This window comes from Colossoma macropomum, unplaced genomic scaffold (genome assembly GCF_904425465.1).
Source record: "Colossoma macropomum unplaced genomic scaffold, Colossoma_macropomum, whole genome shotgun sequence".
In the NCBI taxonomy this organism is placed as follows: domain Eukaryota; kingdom Metazoa; phylum Chordata; class Actinopteri; order Characiformes; family Serrasalmidae; genus Colossoma; species Colossoma macropomum.
This window is the reverse complement of record NW_023494785.1, coordinates 24,007,762-24,032,211: the sequence shown is the minus strand read 5'-3', so window position 1 is coordinate 24,032,211 and position 24,450 is coordinate 24,007,762. Positions and strand designations below refer to the sequence as shown.

The 24,450-nt window shown below is 39.2% G+C and overlaps 1 protein-coding gene across 5 annotated transcripts in view; it reads right to left on the bottom strand.

The window, feature by feature from the left end:
- plecb (plectin b) overlaps window positions 1-24,450 on the bottom strand; it is a 146,952-nt gene that overhangs the window by 103,675 nt on the left and 18,827 nt on the right. For 2 of the 5 annotated variants that reach the window (XM_036588005.1, XM_036588021.1), the window contains exon 1: window positions 1,174-1,294. The exons of 1 other annotated variant lie outside the window; for it this stretch is intronic. In XM_036588005.1, coding sequence (XP_036443898.1) covers window positions 1,174-1,219 — 46 coding nt within the window. In that variant the 5' untranslated portion in view covers window positions 1,220-1,294. Of the gene's footprint in view, window positions 1-1,173; window positions 1,295-23,632; window positions 23,886-24,450 lie in introns of those variants that run through there. 2 more of the 5 variants (XM_036588085.1, XM_036587969.1) reach the window with 2 other exon arrangements.

Sequence of the window (24,450 nt, the reverse complement as noted above, 5' to 3'; positions counted from 1 at the left end):
TCAGGTCCATAGCTGAGATTTATCTACAGAACTGTTCCATTATTAAAAAATGTAAGAAGGCATATGCACTCAGGCCTACTGAGGACTCTGAAGACTGTGGTACTCCCTTTTTTGCACAACAACTTATGAACATATACAGTATGCTAACATTCTAGTAGATACCCTAAGGGTGCTTGCAAAAATCTGCATTGTCACAGAGGTGTTTTTTCCTTGTTTTTGACTGAGGTTTTACATCCATGGCACAACAGAAGGCCTAGCTTTAGTAGTCATGAGTATTCACAGGTGCACAGAGTTTCGCTTATACATTTTAAATATTTAGTAGACACCCTTATTCAGGGCAACATGGAAGCAGTGGCACAACTAATGACCATGCAGTGGTAGCGGGCCTCCTAACGACTTAATGATATCTGTACTAAAGCAGTTTGACACCTGACTCCTGGGTTGATGCAACAATAATGTAATGTATCATTATCCTACATTGCAGCACACAGAGAGACACAGCAATAGTGAGTCATGGGTAATTACTTTGTCATTTTTTAAAATTAATTCAAGGTAAAATAGCACCAGGGCCCTAAGATAGTTAGACACTAGGTACTGGTAGGTGAATATAATGTTAGGAGTCTAACCCAAGGACATCTATTAATGGTGAAGTTTCTTCCTGGACAGGAAGTTGAACATTTAGTCTCACAAGATCATGTTACAGGTTCTGAAATGAGAATTAAGATGAAACCTTTTTCATGCAGACCCATGTATACACATACACAAGCACACAAAATGTCAGGCTGTCTGCCAGGACTTCCGCCAGTTCTGCAAACAATGCCCCAGTCAGACAACCCTCCCCAGCCCAGCTATCCCCTGCTGTGCCAAAAAAACACAAACATTCTCCCCTTTTGCATCCTTTCTGAATCTGAACACACATACACTTTCCATGTTCTCTCCCTATCGCTCTATCTACAGTGAAAAAGTCACTGTGACATTGAGAAGTTCACCTGACATGAAACCCACTCAATTGAAGGAAAAGCATTATCAACTTTCCGCTGCTCTACAGGTTCCTTCAGGAGTCTAAGCCAAATCTCAGAGACAGAAAAGAAGGTAAAAGAGGAGCATACAGAAGAAGGGTGGATGCAGAAGCGCAGCAGGTGTTTAGAGCACAGTGAAGTGGAGTGTGAGTACCTTTCAGAGTATTGATTTCCTGTTGGATGGACCTGCAGGAGTCCATGACTGGATGCGAAGGTAAGTTCTGCAGTAAGTGTCCTTTCTGGCTACACTAGTTCTATCTCTCTCTCTCTCTCTCTCTCTCTCTCTCTCTCTCTCTCTCTCTCTCTCTCTCTCACTGTTTTGGGTTTCTCCTCTCTCTCACTATAAGGTAAATTTCAGTGAGTCTGTCCGTCTCGCACCTGTTGCAAGATGACTCTGTTGTCTCTTCGCTGTCGCTTTCTCTGTGTTCTTCAGTGGCTACTTATCCTCAGCAGGCTACTTGCAGTATCTTTGGTCCAATCTGTCCCTATTGCAGCTCTTCCTCACACACAAGCTCATATTCCCACCCACATTCACTCAGTGTGCAGGAATCTGCTGTGCCATGCCCCTCCCTTCCTTCATCCTCCACTACTCACAGCCGACTCCCACACAAAACAGCATCATGCCTCAGCCAATCACAGCCTTCATGCTCATAACAGCCAATCCATTCACTGTGCTGGTGAATACATTATTGATTATGCCAATGAGCAACAGGCTGCTTGATAACCTCCACTGATTAAAACAAGAAGATACCAGCCCTAAAAGAGAATAAGGCAGCAAACATTGAATAAGAACGACTACTGCTGTTTATTGCGCCTGTCACTGTCGATTATACTATATATGTCGATATAATCAGAGCTTTAAAAAGGTCAAATGATAAAAACTGACTTACCTGTGCAACAAAAAACATGCAGAGCCATTCAAATATTCTGAAATACACTTTAGTGAAAAAACTGTAAAGCAGTAAATGATCATAAATTTTACCTGTTGTATTTCCCTCCCAGTAAGACAGTATATTTGTTAGCTGAAGCATGTTAAGCATGTTCATGTTTTATATATTGTGAATTCCACAATATAATTCCCCATCATTGGAAGTGAAATGAATAAAAAGCAGACCAGTGAAGAACTCTTGCTATTTCATAAGCTTTTCATTTCAACGCTTCTTTTAAGATTCCCCTGGGTTGTTTTGAACACACACACATAGTCCGAAGTCCACAGAGAGAACAGATACAAGAATTCTCAGCATAGTTCACATCAATCCCACTAAACCCACAGATAGAACATCACTATCTATGACCATCAACATGAGCCAGTATATCTATGATTCAAGCAGACTATTGCACTCAAGGCCAAACACTGTAAATGTTTTTATGAATGCTGCACATTCAAGAGGTAGAGAAGAAGGTATATTTGACAGTGAATGATAAGTACGTAAGTACGTAATATATTGTGTTTATACACATTTGATAAATGCATTTATAACTCATGTTTTTTGAAGTCTTGAGAATATGTCATAATGCAAACACAGTACTGTGCAAAAGTCAGAGACCACCATATATATATACTTATCATGTCATATACTTATATATATATAAGTATATGACATGGTCCTTCTATTAAACCCTAGTGTAGACATGTTTGTGCCTGTCTATGCTTTTTCATAAATGTGAATGAACATAAAATCGAACTATTCATCTGAGAAAACAGGCCACAGCATATCAAGGCCACTCTGTGTTACTGTATCGCATGGAAAGGCATATTATTATGTCTGTCTGGCAATAAATGAGGGTGAGAGGAAACTAGGGACAGTGTTCTGGCGCAAGAGGAAAAGCCAGTCTCGCCTTTCTTTCCCATCCAGGACAGATGAACTGGGCACTAGCCAGCACCAGCTGCCAGACTGAAGAGGACCAGGTTTGCTCTTCCTGCATACAGACAGGTTGAACTGCATGCCCCAGAATTCGTCATCTCCTAACATCCTTAAGCCTATCTTGTCTAATTACACTATCTTAACGCCAGTGATATTCAGAGACATTGGAACATTTGAGACCAGGCCTGTGAACAGACAAATCTGGGGGCTCAATGGATAAAAGGGCAACCTGAATGTGAGCTGAAATTAATTTAATTTACAGCATATTGCAAACACTCTTTTCAACTAAGACAGTGTAATCATGTTTCAGATAAAACCAAAGGTATTGTGTGAGCCTTGTTTCACGGAAACAGATCTTAAAGAATGGTCATATAAGACACATGCTGACCAAGAGGGCACTTGCACAGTCTGAGGGCAAAAGGGCTCAAGCTTCCCATTGTATCTATATGTGCATATGCCTGGTTAAGATATATGCAAATACATGCTCAATGTAGCAAAATAGAGCAGCATGTGGAATTGGACCTCTACAGATGTTTTCTAGCACTATAAAAATACACACAATGCTGCCTCTATTGTTGAGTGAGCATGCAAGCACATTGAACCTGCAATTAAGATCGACCGGGGCTCATTTTTTAATTTGTTTTGTCAATAATAAAGCGTGACATTTCTGAGCATTCGTTTTCTTGCTCAGAAGGGCAGCTTGTGACATTAAAAAATAAAAAGCTATATCTTTGTTAGAACGTGTTATTCTCGTATTAAAACTAATTAGATGACATCATTGAAAATGCATATTATTAGAGGTGAAGAGTAGATTTAAATGTAGAATTAGCTGCTTTTTGTCTCAACATTTAAGGGTTAATGGTTGAATGTACCCAAGACCATTTTCTTTGGCTGCACTACCAATGATTTTAATATTCGTCTTTCTACACTGTCTGACAGTCCACTTACTGAATTTAGGCCATACTACCTGCATGGACAAACACTGACTTTAAATGGATTTCAATCTGCAGCATCTGCCCCTGTAACACAGTTGGCTTTTACAGTGGTAAATCAACAGAATCTGTGTATACATACTACACTCCATTGTCTGTATAGTCATATGGCTATTTGCTATTATTCCTCTGCTACTGCACAGCTACGAGGTACTCTACAGCCCAGCAGCATGTCTGACCTCTATATTATAGAACTTAGCCAGATGAGTCTCATGAGGGATGTAGATATTTATTAACATTGACGTTTTTAAGACACATAATGAACTACTGCATTAATTACTGTGCATCTGTCTAGTGTGTTATAAGGTGGTGTCTGGGTCAACATTGTATTGCTTGTAAAATGTGCAGTGAATAAAATAAATGAATCCTGTAACTCAGGCTCAAGATCATTAGGGTGGATTGCTGGAAGTATCTCAACAGAAGCCTTTTAAATAAACAGGCTAGAGATACAGAAGTGTGATAAAAAGAATGTTCCTGGCTTGGTGAAACATAGTTTACCTTGGTTATTTTCCACTAGACAGTTTAGAAAAACAGGCAAAAACATTTGTGCTATTCACAGGCAACTGGCACTGACGTAGTATCTGCGCAGATGAAAGTACGACTGTAGAAGGAGCCTTGAGCTCATTCAGCTTAACCGGTGTGAACCCTTTCAAGGTTTATACAGGGTTTAAGAGGGGAAATGGCCATCAGTAAATAGTTTACTAGCGCTCAGTGCGTGCCCTCCTCTCAGTCTCATGAGTTAACACCTGCTGTAGAAATTCTTGAAAGTTATCTTAGAAGACTGAGGTAAGCCCATTTGTCTCTCTCTCTCTCTCTCTCGCTCTCTCTCTTTCTGTCCCCCACTGCCAACAGGCAATGCTCAGATCAAGGCAGGAGTTGCGCACATTCAAAAATATTTATTCTTACATTAATTTGGGGTGGGGCGAGTATGAAAAAAAGGAAACAGGGGTTGAAGTGCTATTTTCTCCCCTGAATCATATTCCAGTGATGTGGGCTAACACAGCTGGCTGTGGATGTACACCACTGTTGGCATTATTGTACTACTGTTTGGCTAAAATATTGAAGTTCAGCAGATTTTTAAAGCACTGATAAATAGTGGCTTATCTATAAAAAAAAACAAATCTGAAGTGAACAAATCTGAGGAAGCACAGATGTCAAACTTTATAGAGACTTCCAAACTTACAGTCACCACCTGCCTAATATTATTTGTAGTTGTTATGCAAAACACAGTTTGGCTAATCAATGATTTATTGTTAAAAATTGATTTAATGTTAAAATGTTGTTCTCAAATTTTTCCCCTTGGTCACGCCCTAGTTGGCCTGCTGTTGGTGGTGACACTGGCTGCTTCACAAGCCCCGTATAGGAATCAATATCTAATTTAACTTGATCGTTTATTTATAATTCTGTCAGTGCAATGTAGTTTAATTTCTGCAGTCTGGATCACAGAGCAGTGTAGTATGTGTGACAAAGAAAAGAGACCCCACCCACACTCTCTATCAGACACACGGGAGCAAGCTGTGCCACGGGCCAGCACCATCCAAGAGCTCCACTGCGGACGTCCGGACAGCATTCCATCTGCCTGAGGTCACACGCACCCATAAAGCTCTAGGGACAGTCATGCCAGCTTAGAGCAGAGGACACACACATGGTCCAGCCTGTCTATGCTCACATTGTGCACACACTGCTGTTGGAACACACCCCAGCTCATCTCCAGATCTCTGGAAAATCAAGCCATTAAAGGACAACAGTAACAAACTTTAGCCTTTGGATGAGCAGTAAGGGAAACATGATGTCATAAATTAAGACCTCACACACATACACACACATACACACACACACACACGCACACTGTAAGCAACATGCACGTGTGTGTGTGTGCATGTGTGTGTGTGTGTGTGTGTGTGTGTGTGTATGGGCAGAGCATTTTGCCAGGGATCATTTCTAATCGCTTTCCATTGTTCAAAAACCATTGTTAGCGCTCTAGAGCACTCCAGCAGTTGGCTGCATGCACTCTACCACCTGACAGGATGTCCATGTTTTTTTTCCCTGATAAATATCATTTGTATTACAGGTTCTATTTAAAACTTTCAAAACAGGCATGTGTAGATGGTCTAATCATTTTTAATTAAAGCCTATTATCAGGTGGAGTATTATTTATTGGATCTATATTGCTCCATAATCATGGCTACTAATGATGTTTTATTTTTTCCTATACAAAAACTCATGCGCCATACCAAAAAAGTAATGCACTGAAAATGTATTACAATATATTCATATTTTGCAACAGACTGACAACATGTATCAACACATTCCATTTTCATAGAAGGGGACCCTTCACTTCCCTGAAACACAAACTAACACAAACACACACAGACCCAAATGTATATGTTCTGTGTCAGTGCAGTCACAGGTCAATACGACTGGGCATGGACATGACCTTCCTTTGTTGGAATGCTTAGAGTGGGGGGGGAGTCTTCACACGCTTCAGTACTTTCCCATAATCACAAACCCCACACGTCATCAGGGCCCAGGTCAGGGTCGGAGGGTGGAGCCACAGAGGGACTGTAGGCAGACAATGCAGCAAAAAAACACAAAGAACGATGCACAGAGACTTTCCTGAGGAGACACAATCTTCAGCTTTGTCCACAATGTCTCTCAGTTCATCCTCAGCATAGGCCTCACCAGAAACTATAAAAGCTGAATGGACTTTTGCTGTCATACAGACAGAATCCACTAGGGGCTGTTCTTACCCAGTTCATTGTGATCATCAGTTCATATTCATTGCCTACATGCCAAACTTCACCAACGTGACACAAACCAACAGGACAACTGTTAAAACAAAAGTAAAACAAACAGCACTGTAATTACGTCAATGAAAATCTGCAATACAGTGAACATGTTTGTAATACATTGTCCAGAAACTCGCATGGGAGAATGGAATTCTATAGCAGGTCATATAACCTTTGAAATTTGACAGCCTTTTTCTAGCATCACTGCTCATCGAGATAGCAATTTTTTATGTTCCTCTACATACAGGGCACAGGAAAAGTGGCCACGGCCTAATGCATCTGGAGCAATATTTATGAATTACTCCAAAATATCTCCAATCTCATCATTTACAACATTCGTTTTATACTGTATGGTACTTGATCCTTTTTATGGTCGCTTCATGGATGCAATTCTTAGCTATGTGCATTTGTAATAACATGAATACATTTTTGCAATCGATAAGTGCTGACTCAGCCAGTAGTATTTTCAGACTGGATAACAATGCCCTTGGGGGATGTAAACTCTATTCGAGCATATGGCTAAAAGTGGAGGCCTTGCCAAAGCTGTCCCAGGGGGCATGTGTCTCTGGGAATGGCCCCACGTCAGTTTCCAGAATTGTATGCTCATTTTTTATTAAGTGGGAGATCCACTTAATAACATGGAAAAGGGCCTTGCAGCCTTGACTACTATCACTGGTGTGTCACTTGCTGTGTTTGGCTGAAACCTCTTGCATTTGCCAGAAACTTCTTGCATGATGAGATCACCACTGAGTTCTTTCCTGGTACAGTAGATGGTGGCTGCATTATCTTTCACAGAAAGTACTAGCATTCATTTCAGTATTGTTATCAAGTCAAACACTAAGAATGTAAACAGCACAGGTTTTTCCTCAGCACACATACAGACATATTTACAGCTACCTAAGCCACCCAAGAGTTTTAAATCATTTCTCCCAGCTGTACGTGTGTTTCTCCTGGTAAAAAATCTATATACCATTAGAATAAATGCAAATAGACATGCATACAGTAACAAGTGACAAGAATTTCTTTTTTTTGAAAAATTTAGTTGATATATTGTGAGCTGGTTTAAAGAATTACAAAGTTTAGCTCCAGATTTTTCCTCAGTGTTCTCTTACATTTCTTCACCAGCACACATGATTTAACATAATGAATCATTAATTAGTCAAACCAGGTATTAGACGATAACTACAATTAAAACAGGGCTGCCACGAGGACAGGGTGGAAATGGTTAAAAGAACACAGACATGGGTAAAATCAATACTTATATTAACACTTGTATCAATGATATTTGTGTTTATTTTAATATTAGTGTTCTTCTGAGCAAATAAATGCTTGCTGATGAATTGGCAGATAACTTGCTTTTTAATTCTAATTTTCTCAGCTGCCTAAGACTTTTGCATGGTACTGTAAATGTCCACTTCATCAACAGAACTGGTCCTGAAATCATTGTGATTACCCTTTATAAACCTGAAAAGAATCGTGGCTTTAGCTTTTATTTAAAATGCTTAATATTTCAAAATCATGGTACTGAATTTGCTATGTAGGGAATGGGTTTTAGGTAGCAAAGTACTCCGTCTGTTATACATCTACTGATGCAACTTCCTTAGTTTAGTCTAATAGCTTCATTACTTAGAGTAGCTACTTTACACAGCTAGCAGCAAGAAAAAAACAAAAAAAAAACAAATAAACCATGGTTATAAAACAAAGCGTACAGCGGTGGTTGGTTGAAAAGTATTGAGATGGGACCATGGTGTCTTTATTTTTCATTTTCAACCTGAAATTGGGTGGCTAGCCTGATTGATGACAATATACACAAATATTAAATAAAAAATGTTCAAATAATTGATTTTTAAGTACCAGTAAGCTAAGGTTGACAAGCAACATTGGTCATTAATGCCATCAATTCAATTGATTCAAATTAAGATGTGTGGTCTATGTATATGTATACAAAGTATTTTACAAACACTTGAGCCTGGCTCAGCCAATCAGATTATAGAACCAGAACTATCCATGTTATGAATGTCTGTTTATAGGTTTGCTTGTTCTAGTTATTACCACTGTAAAGAAATTGAGTCTAAGCTATACAATTGAAAACTGAAAATACAACAAGATGACATGCAACCGAATCAAACGCAGGAGGAATGTATACCACAGCAATGCTCGCAATAATAAAGCTGTGGGAAGTTTGCTATGCTTGTAAACATTTGTATCCCTTAGGCTACAGCTTTCTGCTCTTACAGTGCTGTCATAAACATTGACATGAGGCTGACAGCCAGAGGATATGACATTTGAAACACAGAGAGAGGGGTGCACTGAGGGGAATGCATCAGCTGCATTTTCCACTGTTATGGAGCAACTGTGTGAGTGAAGGACACGCTCTTTGTGGTGGAAACACAGAATAATAACTAATAACTAAACTAATAATAACTAATTGGATCTAATTGTCTTCTACCCTCAATAAATACAGAGTTCAGACCCCAGTGCCTCTTCTCCCTGATGACTTCACCCTTCATGCTTTTTCTGGAAACTATGACCCAGCTGGGGTCAAAACATGGCAACTACAGGAAGCCCCAATTTAGCTGTTATTGTAGTGCTTCACTATAGAAATAAACATTGGTGATTCTAGAGTAGGACTGGGCAGTACAGCAAAAATAGAAGATCACATTTTAAAATGACATCAAAAACTAGAAGAACAAAGATCTTTTTTATTCATCGAAACCTTAGATATCTACCTTAAAGGCTGTTTAGAAGCCTCTTGCAAACCTTTTTTAATGAAAAATGCAGTTGGTCAGTATTGCGGAAGTAATGACGATACCCACAATATATTCAGAAAACTTCATAGTGATGTAGTTTATCATGAGAAAGATATATGACCAAATGGTACACCCTTATTCCACTGTGCTAATGTGACAGCAGGGCACCACCCCAACTAAGAGAAGAGTAACAGCCTCTACTCTTCTGGGAGAGCTTTACACTAGATGTTGGAACATCACAGTGAGGGTTTGATTGCATTCAGCCACAAGATCATTAGTGAGGTCAGGTACTGATGTTGGATGATTAGATCATAAGCTGCACTTCAGTTCATTCCAAAGGTATTTGATGGTAAGTAAGTAAAGTTTATTTATATAGTGCTTTTTACAACAGGTGTTGTCACAAAGCAGCTTTACAAGGAAATCAGCATGGTGGTTCATCACACCAGAGAACATTGTTTCATTGCTCCACAGGCTGTGGGATAAGGCTTTAATTCCTGCATACCCTTTAATAGCACAATCAGAGTACAGACATTTGTTAATTTTACAGAAAATGTAGCTCTTTACCAAAGTCGCCATGTTAAACTAGCAGGAGATGAGAATCCAGTTACTTCAGCGCTCTACTGTTTTTGGTTAGTAATTTTAAGAATAAAAGCACCATAGATTCTAAATCTTTATTTAGCGCCACTCAGTGTCCTATTAATAGCTGATTCTGTTCAGCACTCTATCAGAGAAGAAATGACTCCTACTTGATAATGTACTTGACTGAAGTAAGGGTTTGTAATTAAGGCTTTGTTATACTGTAGCAGTATAATGAGTGCGGAATGATCAGATGGTTGGGCTGCTATCACTGGTATGTGTCTCTGACCTCACACGTTCAGCTAAACTCAAGGTAAAATAGTTGAACATTTAACACTGAGAGTGAGCCAAAGTTTAGAACTGCTAACCGAGTAGAATGTAACAACAGGCAAATGATGCTCCACTTACACAGACATTGGGGAGTAGACTCTGTGCGTCTGCCTGCCTTTAGACTTGTGCGCAATTTCAGGCATGCTTATGTAGGTGTGGAGCAATTGTGTGTCTGCGTGTACTGATGAAGGAGCAGCTGGGTAGGGTGACCTGTCGTGACATTCATGGTCCGCGTGGTCACTCAGTCACGCCAGCTCTAGTTGCGTGACATACCGCGGTGTTGCAGTAAGCTGGTCCTTTCTACCTCACTTTTGTAAATGCTGTGCACCCCCTGACACTTCCATTCAAAAGTTTGCAATCACTGTTAAAACGAATTAATTCATTCTAACATGCTAGTCCTGTGCAAGTTTAACATTTCAAACAATCAGTAGGGACTAGAAAGATTTTAGATGTATCTAGACTTACAAATAGACGTGTAGATGATTCTGTAATAACAGAGAAAACTGTATAAAAGCAATAATTAAAGCATGAAAAAAAAATATCTACAACACTTTGTATTTCAAAAGTTGTTTACATTTTAAGCAGATATTTGCAAATACTGTAAATAGAGATATACAGTATACACAGTATATTATATCTTCTTAATAAACTTTTGTTGTTACCAAAAAACTTGACACATTGAACAAAACTTCTCAGGTGCCTAGTTTATATTATTTAAATCTACATATTAATATTCTTTATAAAATAACAAAAATTTAAAACTTTTGAGTGGTGGTGTATAATGATCAATCGTAGCCACAGTGAATAGCCCTCTAATATACTGTGAGAATATAACAGAACCTTTGCAGCACTAAATAATATTATAAAAGAACACCATCTCAACATCTGCTCTGTCCAAAGGGTGGAAACTTTTTTTCTGAGCATTCTCCTCTCTGAAGTATGGCTGGACCGACTTCTAGGTAAATAAAAATAAAAATCTTTTCTATCAGGTTTTGTTCTACCACGACAAAGTCTTCTTTATTTCAGGGGGAGAACCCTACATCTAATTATGCACAGATGCCATTTCTCTTCTCTACAGAAAGGCATGAGGACACTGTCTGACCATTCACAGCTATACCAATTACAATCCCAACCACATGAGGACCCTCGCACTGAGGTCAGATGCAGTCTTTTAACCAGACAATTATAAGTCTTTCCATCATGCAATAGCACTTACTGATGCAATGTTCAGTAACAGGCAAGACACTGACAGCATTAAAGTGATAGTTTGGCCAAGTTCCTTTTGCCCCAAATATAGATGATCAGCCAAGACATATTTGGTGTCTGACGTTTGCTTCTTTAGTTTTGCACTGAGCTACGAGGCTAATATAGCTAACAAGAAGTGGAACCATACAGTCACCTGTTAGCATCATGTAAATCATCACACACTTGCCTCAAATTGTGTTGAGTTATTAAGTCATACATGGTAATTTATGAAATAAACAAAAAAAGAATTGTGTTGCATATCTAAAAAGAACAGTAGCAACCACTTTAAAGTCTGAATTTTGCCATATGTCATCCATTTTTGAGAGTAGTATGTCAAACAGTGTTATATTTAAAACATATAAGCAATTATTTAGTAACGCAGTGCAATCTGAAGCAAACGTGTGGTCGCTTAAGTCAATCTAGAAAACTACAATTCACAGCACTAAGAGAAATAAGCTGGACCAAAAGATTGGCAATGAAAAAAAGTCTAGCAAGCTAGCTAACTCATTAACCATAAACCCAAAAGTAAACCACTTCAGCTAACCCTACAGTTTGCAAGCTAGTAAAATCGCCAACTATAAACAATAAAAGCACAAACATAACAACAGTTGCACCATCTAACACGCTTCTCAACTGACAAGTACCATGTCGTATTTACAGTCAGTCTAAAATAAATACATAAAGGGGGTTATTAGACACTGCTGAAACAGAGCTTTCTCAATTTTGGATGCATATTTGCTTGCCTGCCAACGTTCACCAAAGCTGGAATACCAAAATTAATTATTTGAAATTTCAAATATCAATTATTTGCGACTTCTGCCCCCTTCCATAATAGACATTTGGGGGCTCAGTCACTCTGCCACTTCTTCCCAGTCATTATTGACATTTTGTCAACTTGCCTTGTTAGGATGCAGATATGTGGCAATGCCCTCATCTCAACAGGACTGAATAAAATGTGTGTCAGTCAGTGCTTTGATGAATGACTGGTTGTGGGCCTACAGAAATTTCAGTCACATGAGTAAGCAATGCAGATTAAGAATTTTTTATATTTTTCATTCCTGCCAAAATCATGACAAGCCAGCTCATGTGCTGTCTATCTGCTAAAGCTCATTTTCCCAGCAAAATTCAAACAAAAACTGCCCAACTCAGCTGGAAACTCCCAATGCGCCCAATCTAGCAAAACTGCACAGAAAAATGACTGGTGATTTCAAAGGATGCTCTGAAATTTAATCCGCTGAGATTTTCCGTCTGTAAAAGACACTTTTGGTTTTCAGATGAAAGTGAAAACTTTTCTGACCCCCGACCCCAATGGCAAAATGTAAGACATCAGATAAGTGATTTACAATCTCTTCTCATGCCAAGTATCGAAAAGGGAACAACACTCAGGAACTTTTAAATGACAAAAAAATTCACAAATGACAAATTGATTGCCTTGGATGACCAGCAGTTCTCTGTTTTTTAAGGACATTAGATTTTGTGGAATTTTGATTGAGGCTTGGAACTGTCATTTCACGGCATCAATAATTTTTAATTTTTTTATTGTAAGTATTTGCATGAAGTCGCAAATGTACTTAAAATGGACTTATGTACTTAAAAGGGAAATTAAGGACACTTAAGTGGGAAATCTGCAAAATGAGGGGGAGGGAATGTTCTGAGCTGAAGAGGTGATGACTCCCAACACAGCCTCGCCACTCCTTTCCTTCCATCTCCCTGCTCCCAATATGTGAGGGAGAGATGGAGCGAGAAGGACTGAGGTCGTCAGAAGACACTAAAAAATGTGGATGTGGATGTGTGTGCCTGTGCACTCAGTTCCACAGTAGCCCCCACATTCCACCAGTGTTTTAATGTCTTACAAGCTTGGAACAATCACAACACACACAAACCATCCTCTCACAGGCATCCAGGGCCACACTGAAGGAGGGAGGCGTTTATCCACAGAGACGCACTGCAGGACACTGAAGCTCATTGTGTGAACACACACAATCAATCTACTACCTATCTGCTTCTGTAGTTAAACATAGACTCGCTCACACTGTGATTTATACACTGCCCCCCTGCCCCCCACACTCAGTAGAGCTGCATGGAAAAATGTCACAACGTTTCCCGTTCATAGCATATGGTGGCCTGTTCCAAGGCCTGTGAAATGAGGAAGAGGGGAAAAATACTTCCAGTATTGTGGGAAAAATCATTCAATGCCGAACTTCACTGCAGCCTTTGACTTTAACTGCCATTTCAAAGAACTCCTTCACTGCTGACTGGGTAGCTTCTCTCTTTCAGACTTTCATATCTCAGGTAGTATATTTGAAAGAGCATGCATGAAGAGAAATCCCACAAGTTAATGAAGAGCCAAAATAAAATAAAATGTTCACTATATCATTTATAAACAATATCAAATGATAACAGTAAAATAAATGAATGAAGTCTAAAGATTACATGAACAACACACTTCAACACACTCCACACCGACAGCCACAGCTGCCAAGCCCAGCGAAATGCCAAAAATAACCATTCTGTGGCTTAATTCTTGCTTTTTGTTTACAGGGAATAAATGACACATGTTGACGTTACTTTACAGTAAGCCCGATGACTACAACTTATGTGTTATTTCAGCAGAGAATAATGTACTTGTGAACAGACTATGTCAAATGTTGGACGTCAGTAGCAGGCTAAAATATTTCGTTCGCGGGAGCGGGAGTGGTATAAAATTTAGCAAGAGCACGCGGAAGTTACTGAAAAAACAGTCCTGCACAGACCTCTACAATGAGGCATAAGGGTAGACAATATCAATCCAATTTTAGTATATGTGTTGCCGTAGCTAGCACGGGTAGACAATATGACAAAAATAAACTTTATTAAATATATTTTATTCTATTTTAATAAATATAAAAATAATTACTATTTCAGAAAGAACAGGAGAAAAAATGGTAATTTATATTACTGTACACTGGTTGTTTACATGCTGTCTATAATTGGACTAAATCTGTCTTTTATGACATTGTTCAGTATTCCAGACACTGATGAATGCTCAGGTTTTGTGATGCAATTATCATGATCCCGATGACATAGTATTGAACTGCCCTTCCTAATCTAGTACTTTCAGTAAAGATAGAAAAGAAAAGAGATAAACAATTAAAATTTCCATTCACTTGCTGTGTAAGAAACCTGTTGTCTAAAGGAAGAGACAGTGGCAGTGGGAAATCAGCTGCTTGAGGCTGATAGCTGCTCTCAAGAAGGAAGTGCAGTGCTGCAGGTCAGGCAGGTTAGACTGGCGAAGTGGATGTGAAGCATAGACGGAATCTTCAGGTCGACCAAAACTAACGCCTACCGCTCAAGCACAGCACACATGCAAAAATGAGACTGCAGAGGGTCACACAAACACACACACACACACACACATAAGAAAGCATGTCAATCATTTAAATACATCACACAGAGATGGGATGAACAGCTCAGCACTTCAGCTGCTTAAAGTGCAGAAGTCACCATTCTGCTCAGCAAAATGACAACTTCAGAGAAAGACTTTAAAAAGACGAATGAACATTTTTCTGACACCCCTTCCACACACACACACACACACACTTCCCATCACTGTCTCTCTGGGAGAACGTAATTAATACCACAGAAGCAGCTTATCTTCCTAACAGCATGCACGGTTGGATTAAATATGAAAGCATGAAGGAGTCTCTTTACAGAAATTCCTAATAAGGGTGCTGAAATCCAAGCCAGTGCTCCTCCACAAGTGAGCTTTGACCTGGGCTATGTCAGAGGAGAGTAATGATAGCAGTGACATACACATAGTGAATCATTTTTTCCCACATTAACATCCACACACATACATGTCAGCAGTTTTCCACTGTAAAAACTCTCAAATTTAATACAGAACCACAAAAACACGGAACAAGAGTATTGCTAATCAGTGGAATGAGATATAAAAGGGATATTCTCTTTATGCTTTTATGTCAATTTTATTAGTTCCACTTACCATATATGTGCACTTTGTAGTTGTACAATCAAAGACTGTAGTCCATCTGCTACTCTGTATTTGTTAGCCCCCTCACCCTGTTCATGATTTCACAGGACCCCCACAGCACCACCCCCCGGGCAGCTATCATTCAGGTGGTGGACAATTCTCAGCACTGCAGTGACACTGACATGGAAGTGGCATGTTTAGATTAAGCCCATCTTAAGCCTAATCCTTGACTAAAAGGGTTTCCTATGAAGATTTACTATTGGCACAGTGACTTATTCCAAGACTAGACTTAATCCATGTCTGGAAACCTGACTTGTATTATGTTTTTTTTTAGACTAAAATTAGGCCTAAACATAGACTAAAAAGAGTCCAACTAGGCTTAACTAGGGAACTGTATGTATAGACATGGTCATTGTCTTGGTCATGTAGTATTACAGGTCAGTTACCCTGTCAGGATTAAGCCCAGTCCAGGACTACATTTTCCTTTCAATGGAGAATCTTCATTCAGAATTAAGTGCAGTCTGGGACTAGGCTTAATCCCAGTCTGGAAAATTGGGCTGGTGTCCGAAACATTGACTAAATCTAGTATTGGACTATACTGCGGGTCCAATCATGAATTTCAGTAGGATTTTTTTAACATATGGCTTAATCTGAGCCTGGGAAACTGACCCTAAATGTATATAACTGTCCTGGTCTTAGTCATGTAGTATACAGGTTTAGTCATGGTCTTAGCCACGTAGTATTATATGCATAGGTTTAGTCATGGTCTTAGTCATGCAGTATTACAGGTCTAGTTTTAGTCATGGTCTTATTCATGTAGTATTATATGTATAGGTTTAGTCATGGTCTTAGTCATGTACTATGGATAAGTGTATAATATAGTATGTATAAGTTTAGTCATGGTACAGAATTGGACTCACACTCCTAATTAACTCAATGCAGAACCCAGCCCACCCCAGTCTACGCCTCAATTTGGACACTGACATCTCTTGGAAGTGATGCGAACCCTCATGTGGTCCTGACTAAAACACAAAATTTCACATGTGACAACCATCACTGAAAAAGATATTACGATTGCGTGTGAGGGACAGAGAGAGTGAGAGAGGTGTAGTGTGTTAAAGGTTGTGCTTTACCAACACTACCAGCAATCCTTTCATACCACAGTCATGAGGTGAAAGGTTAGTCTCAGAGGAAAGACAGAGATGGAAACACACAGTGAGACACACTGAGATTCTTTAACTAAACCAGTATCATGGCTAATGACTGGGTGATGCACTGTTCTAAGACTTCTTATGTTTTTTGTTTTTTTTTTCCACCAGGAAGTATAGTATAGCACAATACAGTTACAAATCCAAACCCGGACCTAGAGCTAGTCATACTCTGGTCAAGTACCTGTGTCCATTTCTCACTGCATAACAGAACTGTAAAACTTGTGTACTCACTCACATGAAACAAATCTAGTGTTAACAATAAACAAAAACATCAGTAGCAACGATGGATAAGTTTATAGTTCTGATTTACCTTTTATTCTGAATTTTATTTTTATGAGTTCCATTATACTTAGTGTTATACTGCATGACCATTCAATTTCTAACCAAAATGCGCTCTGCCAAGCTTTAATTGCACACATCTCTGCTACTGGTCACCTCTTTAGTGATACTAATGACTTCTTGCATTTAATGCATCTGATTTAACCCCTGCTGTAGACCACGGTCTCATCATCGTCAACCGCTTCTCTCCACACGTAGTAGCTAAAGCCCTTACCACTAATAACCCTCAAAAAACTACAGGAGAGGATAAATGAAACCCTTCTTTTTACAACTGGCATCACCACTGATTTTATATCATATTACTTACATTTTTTATCTTTCCATTTTAACTTGCAGAATTCCCAGTATCTGGAAAACAGCTCATGTTCTGGGAAATAAAAGTGATACATACCGCTATAGGCACGTCACCAATAGCAATAAGAAATTCGAGCCCTGGCTCATAAACATCCTATTATGTCCCTTGTTTTTATTAATAATTAAAATTAGCAATAAATATCAATATGAACTGAAATGAAACATTTTGTCGTGATACATTTTTCAGTCATACTGCCCAGCCACAGGCATCAGATCTCAATAATTATAAATATATCTCTAGCCAAAATCCTAGAAACCCTATACCTTTATGCAAACTCTTGTTCGTGTAGCGATCAACCGGGTTTTAGACAAAAGCACAGCTCGATATCTGCTGTCACACCTGCTTTAAATGAACTTTTTACTGCCATTGACAGAAAAAAGCATTGTGCTGCCCTTTTTATTGATCTCTCCAAAGCTTTCGACACAGTTGATCATTCCCTACTTTTAATATTAGCTTTGATGATAAAGCTACATGCTGGGCCCAGAATTACCTTTCTGATAGGCACCAACGTGTGACCCTGAGACACCACAAATCTGATCTGCTGTCAGTAACTAAAGGTGTTCCACATGGCTCAATTCTAGGTCCGGTCTTATTCAATATATACATCAATGATATTTCCACCTCCATCTCAGACTGCAAAGTACACATGCAGATGATACTATTTTATAATGTTCTGCTGGTTCTGTACAGGCAGCAGTGGAAAAAACTAGTATGTCCTTTAGTCAACTTTTAAATGCAAAGAAGACCAAATTCATGCTGTTTTCTCTAGAACCTCTAACTTACTAAATTTTATCACCCTGAAGGGATCCAGAATTGAAAGAGTCACTGAATACAAGTATCTTGGCATATGGCTGGAAGAGAAATTTACATTCAAATATTATATCAGTAAACTACTTAGAAAATTAAGACAGAAGCTTGGTTTCCTGCATCTAAACAAAACATGTTTGCCAGTGCTCACTAGAAAAAGGACTAGTGAGAGTATGCTTTTATCAATAATTGATTACAGTGATTTAATATACTGACTTTCACCTGCCAATAGCTTTAAGCTCTCAGACTCAGTTACAATACTCATCACTGCACACTGTATCAAAAAGTAGTTGGTCCTCTCTGGCAGTGCAGCACGAAACACACCGTCAAAGTGCTTACCAGCCACATGCCACCTTACATCACATCAGTGCTCTCTTATCAAACTCTTTCAAGTGACTGGATCACCCTTCAGGTGCAGAGAGCATTTACTGAACTGGGAAAATGTGCTTTTAGCTGCAGTGCACCAGCAAGCTGGAATTTATTACAGGAAACTCCACTCACGGATGTCATTTGATCATTTTAAACTTTTAATCTCTGACCTCCACTCAGCCTGTGAGTGTTTTAATTTGGTAAACTGCCTATTAGTTTTATTTGACTGTTTTGTTAATCTTATCTGGCCTAAGGTTTTCAAGTTTTTATCTGTCTTATGCACTTTTTTGATCTTATTTATTTTCTTTGATATACTTTTAAAATATCATACATTTATATTTACACTCTTTAATCCCTTGTTTTTTGTATAATGTTTGGCTACATTGTACATGAGGGTCACCCTCAATGTACTCTAAGTTTAAATAAAGGTTGCTTGATTGATTGATTGAGAGCCACAGATAGGATGTATTTATTTACTTATTTATTTATTAATTTATTTATGTTTAATGGTGGTCATTTATTTCCAGTGACACTAAATGATGATTCAGTAATGATTTTTGGACCATTTGACCAATCAATGGCCTGCACTATTTGTAGTGCCACTCATACGGTCTGGGTTATTTTAGTTTGGAAATTTTCATCAATTTTTATTTCATTTAGTTTTCATTTGGTTTTTGACTTCAGGTTTCTCAGTCAATTTTAAGGATGTATTAATAGTTTTAGTTTTGTTTAACTTCTAAAAAGCATTAGTTTTTGTTTAGTTGGTATTTAGATAAAATTAATACAAGAGTAGACGCACTGAAAAAATGAAAAGTAAAAGTTTTTTCTTTTTTCAGTATTTCTTATTTTTAGTAAGTTTTGCAGTGGACATTACAAGCAGTGGTTTTGATTTTGTTCTTGTGTTTTGTGTTGCAGTTACTGTCATTTAGTAATAGTTTCTGTTAACTATGTTAGCAGTGGACCTACATCCAGTTCTGCTCCAATGAATCATCAAAAGCTATTTGACTGTTAATGGCACTCCCTTGTGGCCATCTTTTACCTTGCTAAACGTGAGTTACAAAGCCAGTTCTATGATGTGATTTGCATCTAAAAATTATAGTACCAATACTGGATATATGCAGAATACTGGAATAATGTTCCATTCATTACATATGCTACGAATACCTTTAGTACTACTTGCACTGGTCTCTTGATTCTAAACACACTGTATTAGAGCATTAATGCAGCCAAATGTGTTCCTTTAATTCTGTTGGTTTGGCTGCGACCCCATTTAATTATTAGATACTGACATACAAATCCATTTCATTCAATTATGCACAATAACAAGTCTGGTATACTACAGCCATGACGTGTCTACTTTTCAGTAATGGTATAGTAGTTAAATTGCCCCACAGTTGACAATCAAGTCTGCCCCAGATCCCAAAATATCTCTTTAATTGGCAGGCCAAACAAGGCAGAGGCTAAATATGTATGGGGTATTTTGAGCTCTGAGGGGTGTAAAAAAGGCCTGCATGGCACAAACTGTCAGAGACGGGGGGGGGGACAGGAGAGAGAGAGAGGAAAGGGTGTGTGCATACTGGACCGGGCAATCCCCATCTCTAGTGGCCCAGTGACGCATGCATCACCTGCTGCTATAAAGAGCATTACAGGAAGTTTAGTATTTTGTTGCTGTAAAAAACAAAATCTCTTTTAATCTAAGTCCATGCAGCATAATATTTTGATATAAGTTGTTGTGCATTTTTACATTTCTATTGGGTCATTCCACAGCACATTCACAATGTAAAGGCTGAGATTTTCCAATGCTTTAAAAAAATAAATAAAACTTGAAAAAAGATTATCAAGAGATTATCCAAGTTATCAGCCAATTTCACAATTTGTACTGACGTGAATACCGAGTACTTTTACTGAGTACAGGGTACTTTTACTGATAACTTTTTGTTTAACACTGCAAAACATCTCGAAAGATATATATTATACATCCTCCATAAGACAGCATCCATGTGGAACAAAAATCTAACTTTATTACTGTAAAAAATCAAAAACCCCAGCAATGTGCTACCATAGCAACCTCTTAAAAATAGCAACCACCAGTGATTTTGGGGTGGACACAGTGTACCATAGCAGCACATAGTTAATCAGAGTGTGTGTGATGCTATAATCACACCAAAGTGGAGCCCAAGAGAGCGATTACAGCACAGTGCATATTGGTAGTGATGTTTATCACAAAGACACAAATGCATGATTTACATGCCAGGAAGGAGTGTTTACACTTCGAATACTTTCCATTATCTGCCATCAGTGGCCAGGCAGCAACACACGCACACACACACACACACACACACACACACACACACACACACAAAACAATTACAGGATCTAAAGAGGGGTCTGCAATCTGTCAATAGTTTACTAATGATATTAGAGTTAAAGAAAGCCAATATGATGTGAGCTCCCAGCTGGATTGGTACTGTAAGATTAAAACAGTACTGCTGCTCCAACAAGTAGAATATTCTTTCTCACAGTCATACAGCCACAAAAAACCCACGAGCTGTTAAAGGCCATGCTCTAGAACAGGTGTAGCTCTGCGCCTGAGTCAGAGGGGCTGATTAAATCTCGGACTCACTGAACAGTCCTGTAAACTGCCACAGACACTGACACCTGAATGACTATAAAACTGAGTCAGAGAGAGAAGGGAATGGGTAACGTTTGGGCCTCAATCTGGTCTTGGCTGATATGAATCTCATCAGATTGTTGTATTTTTTTGTGGCTTGTAGTGCACTAAACATAGTAAAAGCAATCTGCTTTAGACCTGATATGCTAAACTGCCAATTATTTTGAAAGGCTACAGTAAAGTCTACATTTTCCGAATATGTATATTGTATGACAATATTCATAAAGACGTAAAAGAGAGACGAGGCAGAATGAGAGAGGTATCAGAAGTAGGGATGTACAGATACTGAATTTCTGAGCTTATAATGATACTATAATTACTCACTACACACTATGATATAATCACTATAATTCACTATCACACTGTAATAAGAATTGCCATGAATGCAAAACAGGTTAAACATAGCCATATTCGGACATGACAGTTATTATAAACATTTACATTGAAGTATTTAGCTGATGCTCTCACCCAGAAAACCTACAATAGAAGGTTACTGTGATGTTAAAAGGAAAGAGGCAGCGAGGGAGCGTGAGGAATCCACAGCTCAAAAGAAAGAGAAAAACACAAGTAAGGAGGATGCCTTGATAGAAAAGGAATGAAGAATGAGTGAGAGAGAAACAGAAAGAGAGATGCACTGCCAGAGATGGCTAGATCATAACTGGCGTGCCTTAATAAGGAGATCAGGTAGTGTCTGCAGTAGGACACAGAGAGAGAGAGAGAGAGAGAGAGAGAGAGAGAGAGAGAGAGAGAAAAGAACGCTACTAACATAAACTCTTGCTTTCTTTCCCTCTTCTATCAACCTCCCCAACACACAGACACACACTGAGACACGCACAGTTCAGAGCAGAGCAACAGAGGCAGTGATTCAGCGCAGAACCCTCGGCCCGACGAGAACAAAAGTGGGGCGATATTTATAGAGAAAGCCTCTGTCTTCCCCAACATCAGCTGCTGAACCCCTCCCAGAGCAGCAGAGAAGGAGACATACAGGTAAAGCCAGAGGAAAGAGAGAGAGAGAGAGAGAGAGAGATTGAACTAATCAAGCTGCTGCTAAACCACTATGTTAGAAAAACATGTAAAACTTATTTTCTCAATTATCACTTTTCACCAGTTGCATTCATATAGCATGAAGTGAATGTATTAATTCTACAATACCAAGCTTTAAATTAGCACAAGATGATTAGAAGTCACATGGTTTTCAGCTATGACTGAGGAACCTAGGACAGCTCTATCATGTCACGATGGAGCACACAGGTTATCACCAAAACAGATGGAAGTCTGGGCCAGTTTAGATCTGTTGGAAGAAGAAAGCTGTTGAGGTACAGTGAGCGGTTATCAAGGAACCTGACAAGGAAAGCAGATGAAAGTTCTTTCTGAACCCATTTCCACAGAGCACATATTAAAAGCCTTTGTGAGCAAATGTATTTAATAGCTTCTGTTCTTTAAAGAAGCTACTGAACTTCAGTGCAACAAAAGGCAAAGACATTTTAATAAGAAAGAGTGCAGTGATGAAAGTGAGCATGACAACTGTGGATAATTACAACTGGACTGTTCAAAAGTCTGTACGAATCCTAGGATATAATCATTGATTAGAGGAACAGTGAAATCATTCGCTTTGGCTCATGAGTGGTCAGCAGCATTTCTCTTTTTTAGCCTGATCTCTATTTACATCTATACAGTCAATTTCCATTAACATTAACATTAACAGTAAGTTTTCTTTAATCCACTGAGTACAGGTGAAATTATGTATGTAGTAATCAACCATATGCTACAGAAGTGGAAGACCAAGATTAGGCTGAAAAACTGGAGTACTTGCTTTAAAACATTGATAAAGCCGTAGATTTCTTCCAGCCACTCACTCACTCACTCACTCACTCACTCACTCAGCCTTTATTAACACTGCAGTATCATGTAGGTCAAGGCTGGTGACAAAAAACAGAAAGTGGACATGCTGTCATATCAAACAGAAGCACTCATGTAAATCCACTACGAACCTTTATAACCTCTACTGAGACATTCAGAGATAGAGTGACAGCTAACATGTGTGCCAATCAATACAGCACTCAGCACCAGGCAGACTGAGACAGACCACGTGTACTCACACACACACTCACATACACACGCTGTCAAACTGGGTAATGTCATTATGAAGAGATTTCAACTGGAAAATTGTATATATATATATATATATGCACTAGTTAACACACACACACACAGACACACACTCCTGTGTGCCAGTCACTGCAGCACTCGGCACCAGGCAGACTGAGACTGACCACATGTGCTCCCACAAACACACACTCATGCACACCTGTCCACACCTCCCCCTCCTCCGTCTCCTATTTACCTTTGTATTTCTCTCGGACGTTCTCGTACGCCTGAACGAAGTCCTGCTCGTCTGCGTTGGGTGGGAGGCAGATGGGTTCGTACATGGCCATGGCCAGAGCTCTCGTGCGGGCGGTCAGCCACTTCTCTCTGTCCTCTTGCTTCTTCCCCTGGCGCTGTGGTGGATGTGTGCCTGTGTGTGTGTGTAGGTCTGGGTCAGTGCTGTGGCTGCTCCGGCTAGCGAGTGCGTGCTCTCTCTCTCCTCTAGCTCTAAAACTTCATTCCAAAAGCCAGCAGCAGCAACAGCCACACCCCCACTGCCTCCCCCTCTGTCCACCCACACTGCCCTGACTGGGAAATACCAGCAACCACAGCAGAGCACCGCCTCTTAAAGACACACACAAAGCCTGCATCAGCTGCCCTGAGGTGTGAACCCACTCTCACTTAAACATACACATAGTTTTATGAGATGCCAACAGACACAAATGTAAACACAGACACATCAGAGACATGGAAGTGGAACACAAAAAGCATGCACATAGACACAGAAAGCATGTTTCTTCCTAAACTGATCAAATGCCTCCATTGTGTGCTTAAAGGAAAATTCTACTAATTTTTTTAAATTTCTGCATGATAAAATGGTTAAGATGTAAAAGTCATTCCGAGTGGTGTGATGTGAAATGCAGCATTCTAGAGAAAGCTACTGAGACAAAATCGTTCGCAGTGGTGCTGATAGGAACCACATGGCTAAAGTGTTTCATGCCTCTAAAAGCTCCTTCACAGAAATGGTTATGAATATGATTCACCACTATTTTACTATTATCACCATCACATATAGAA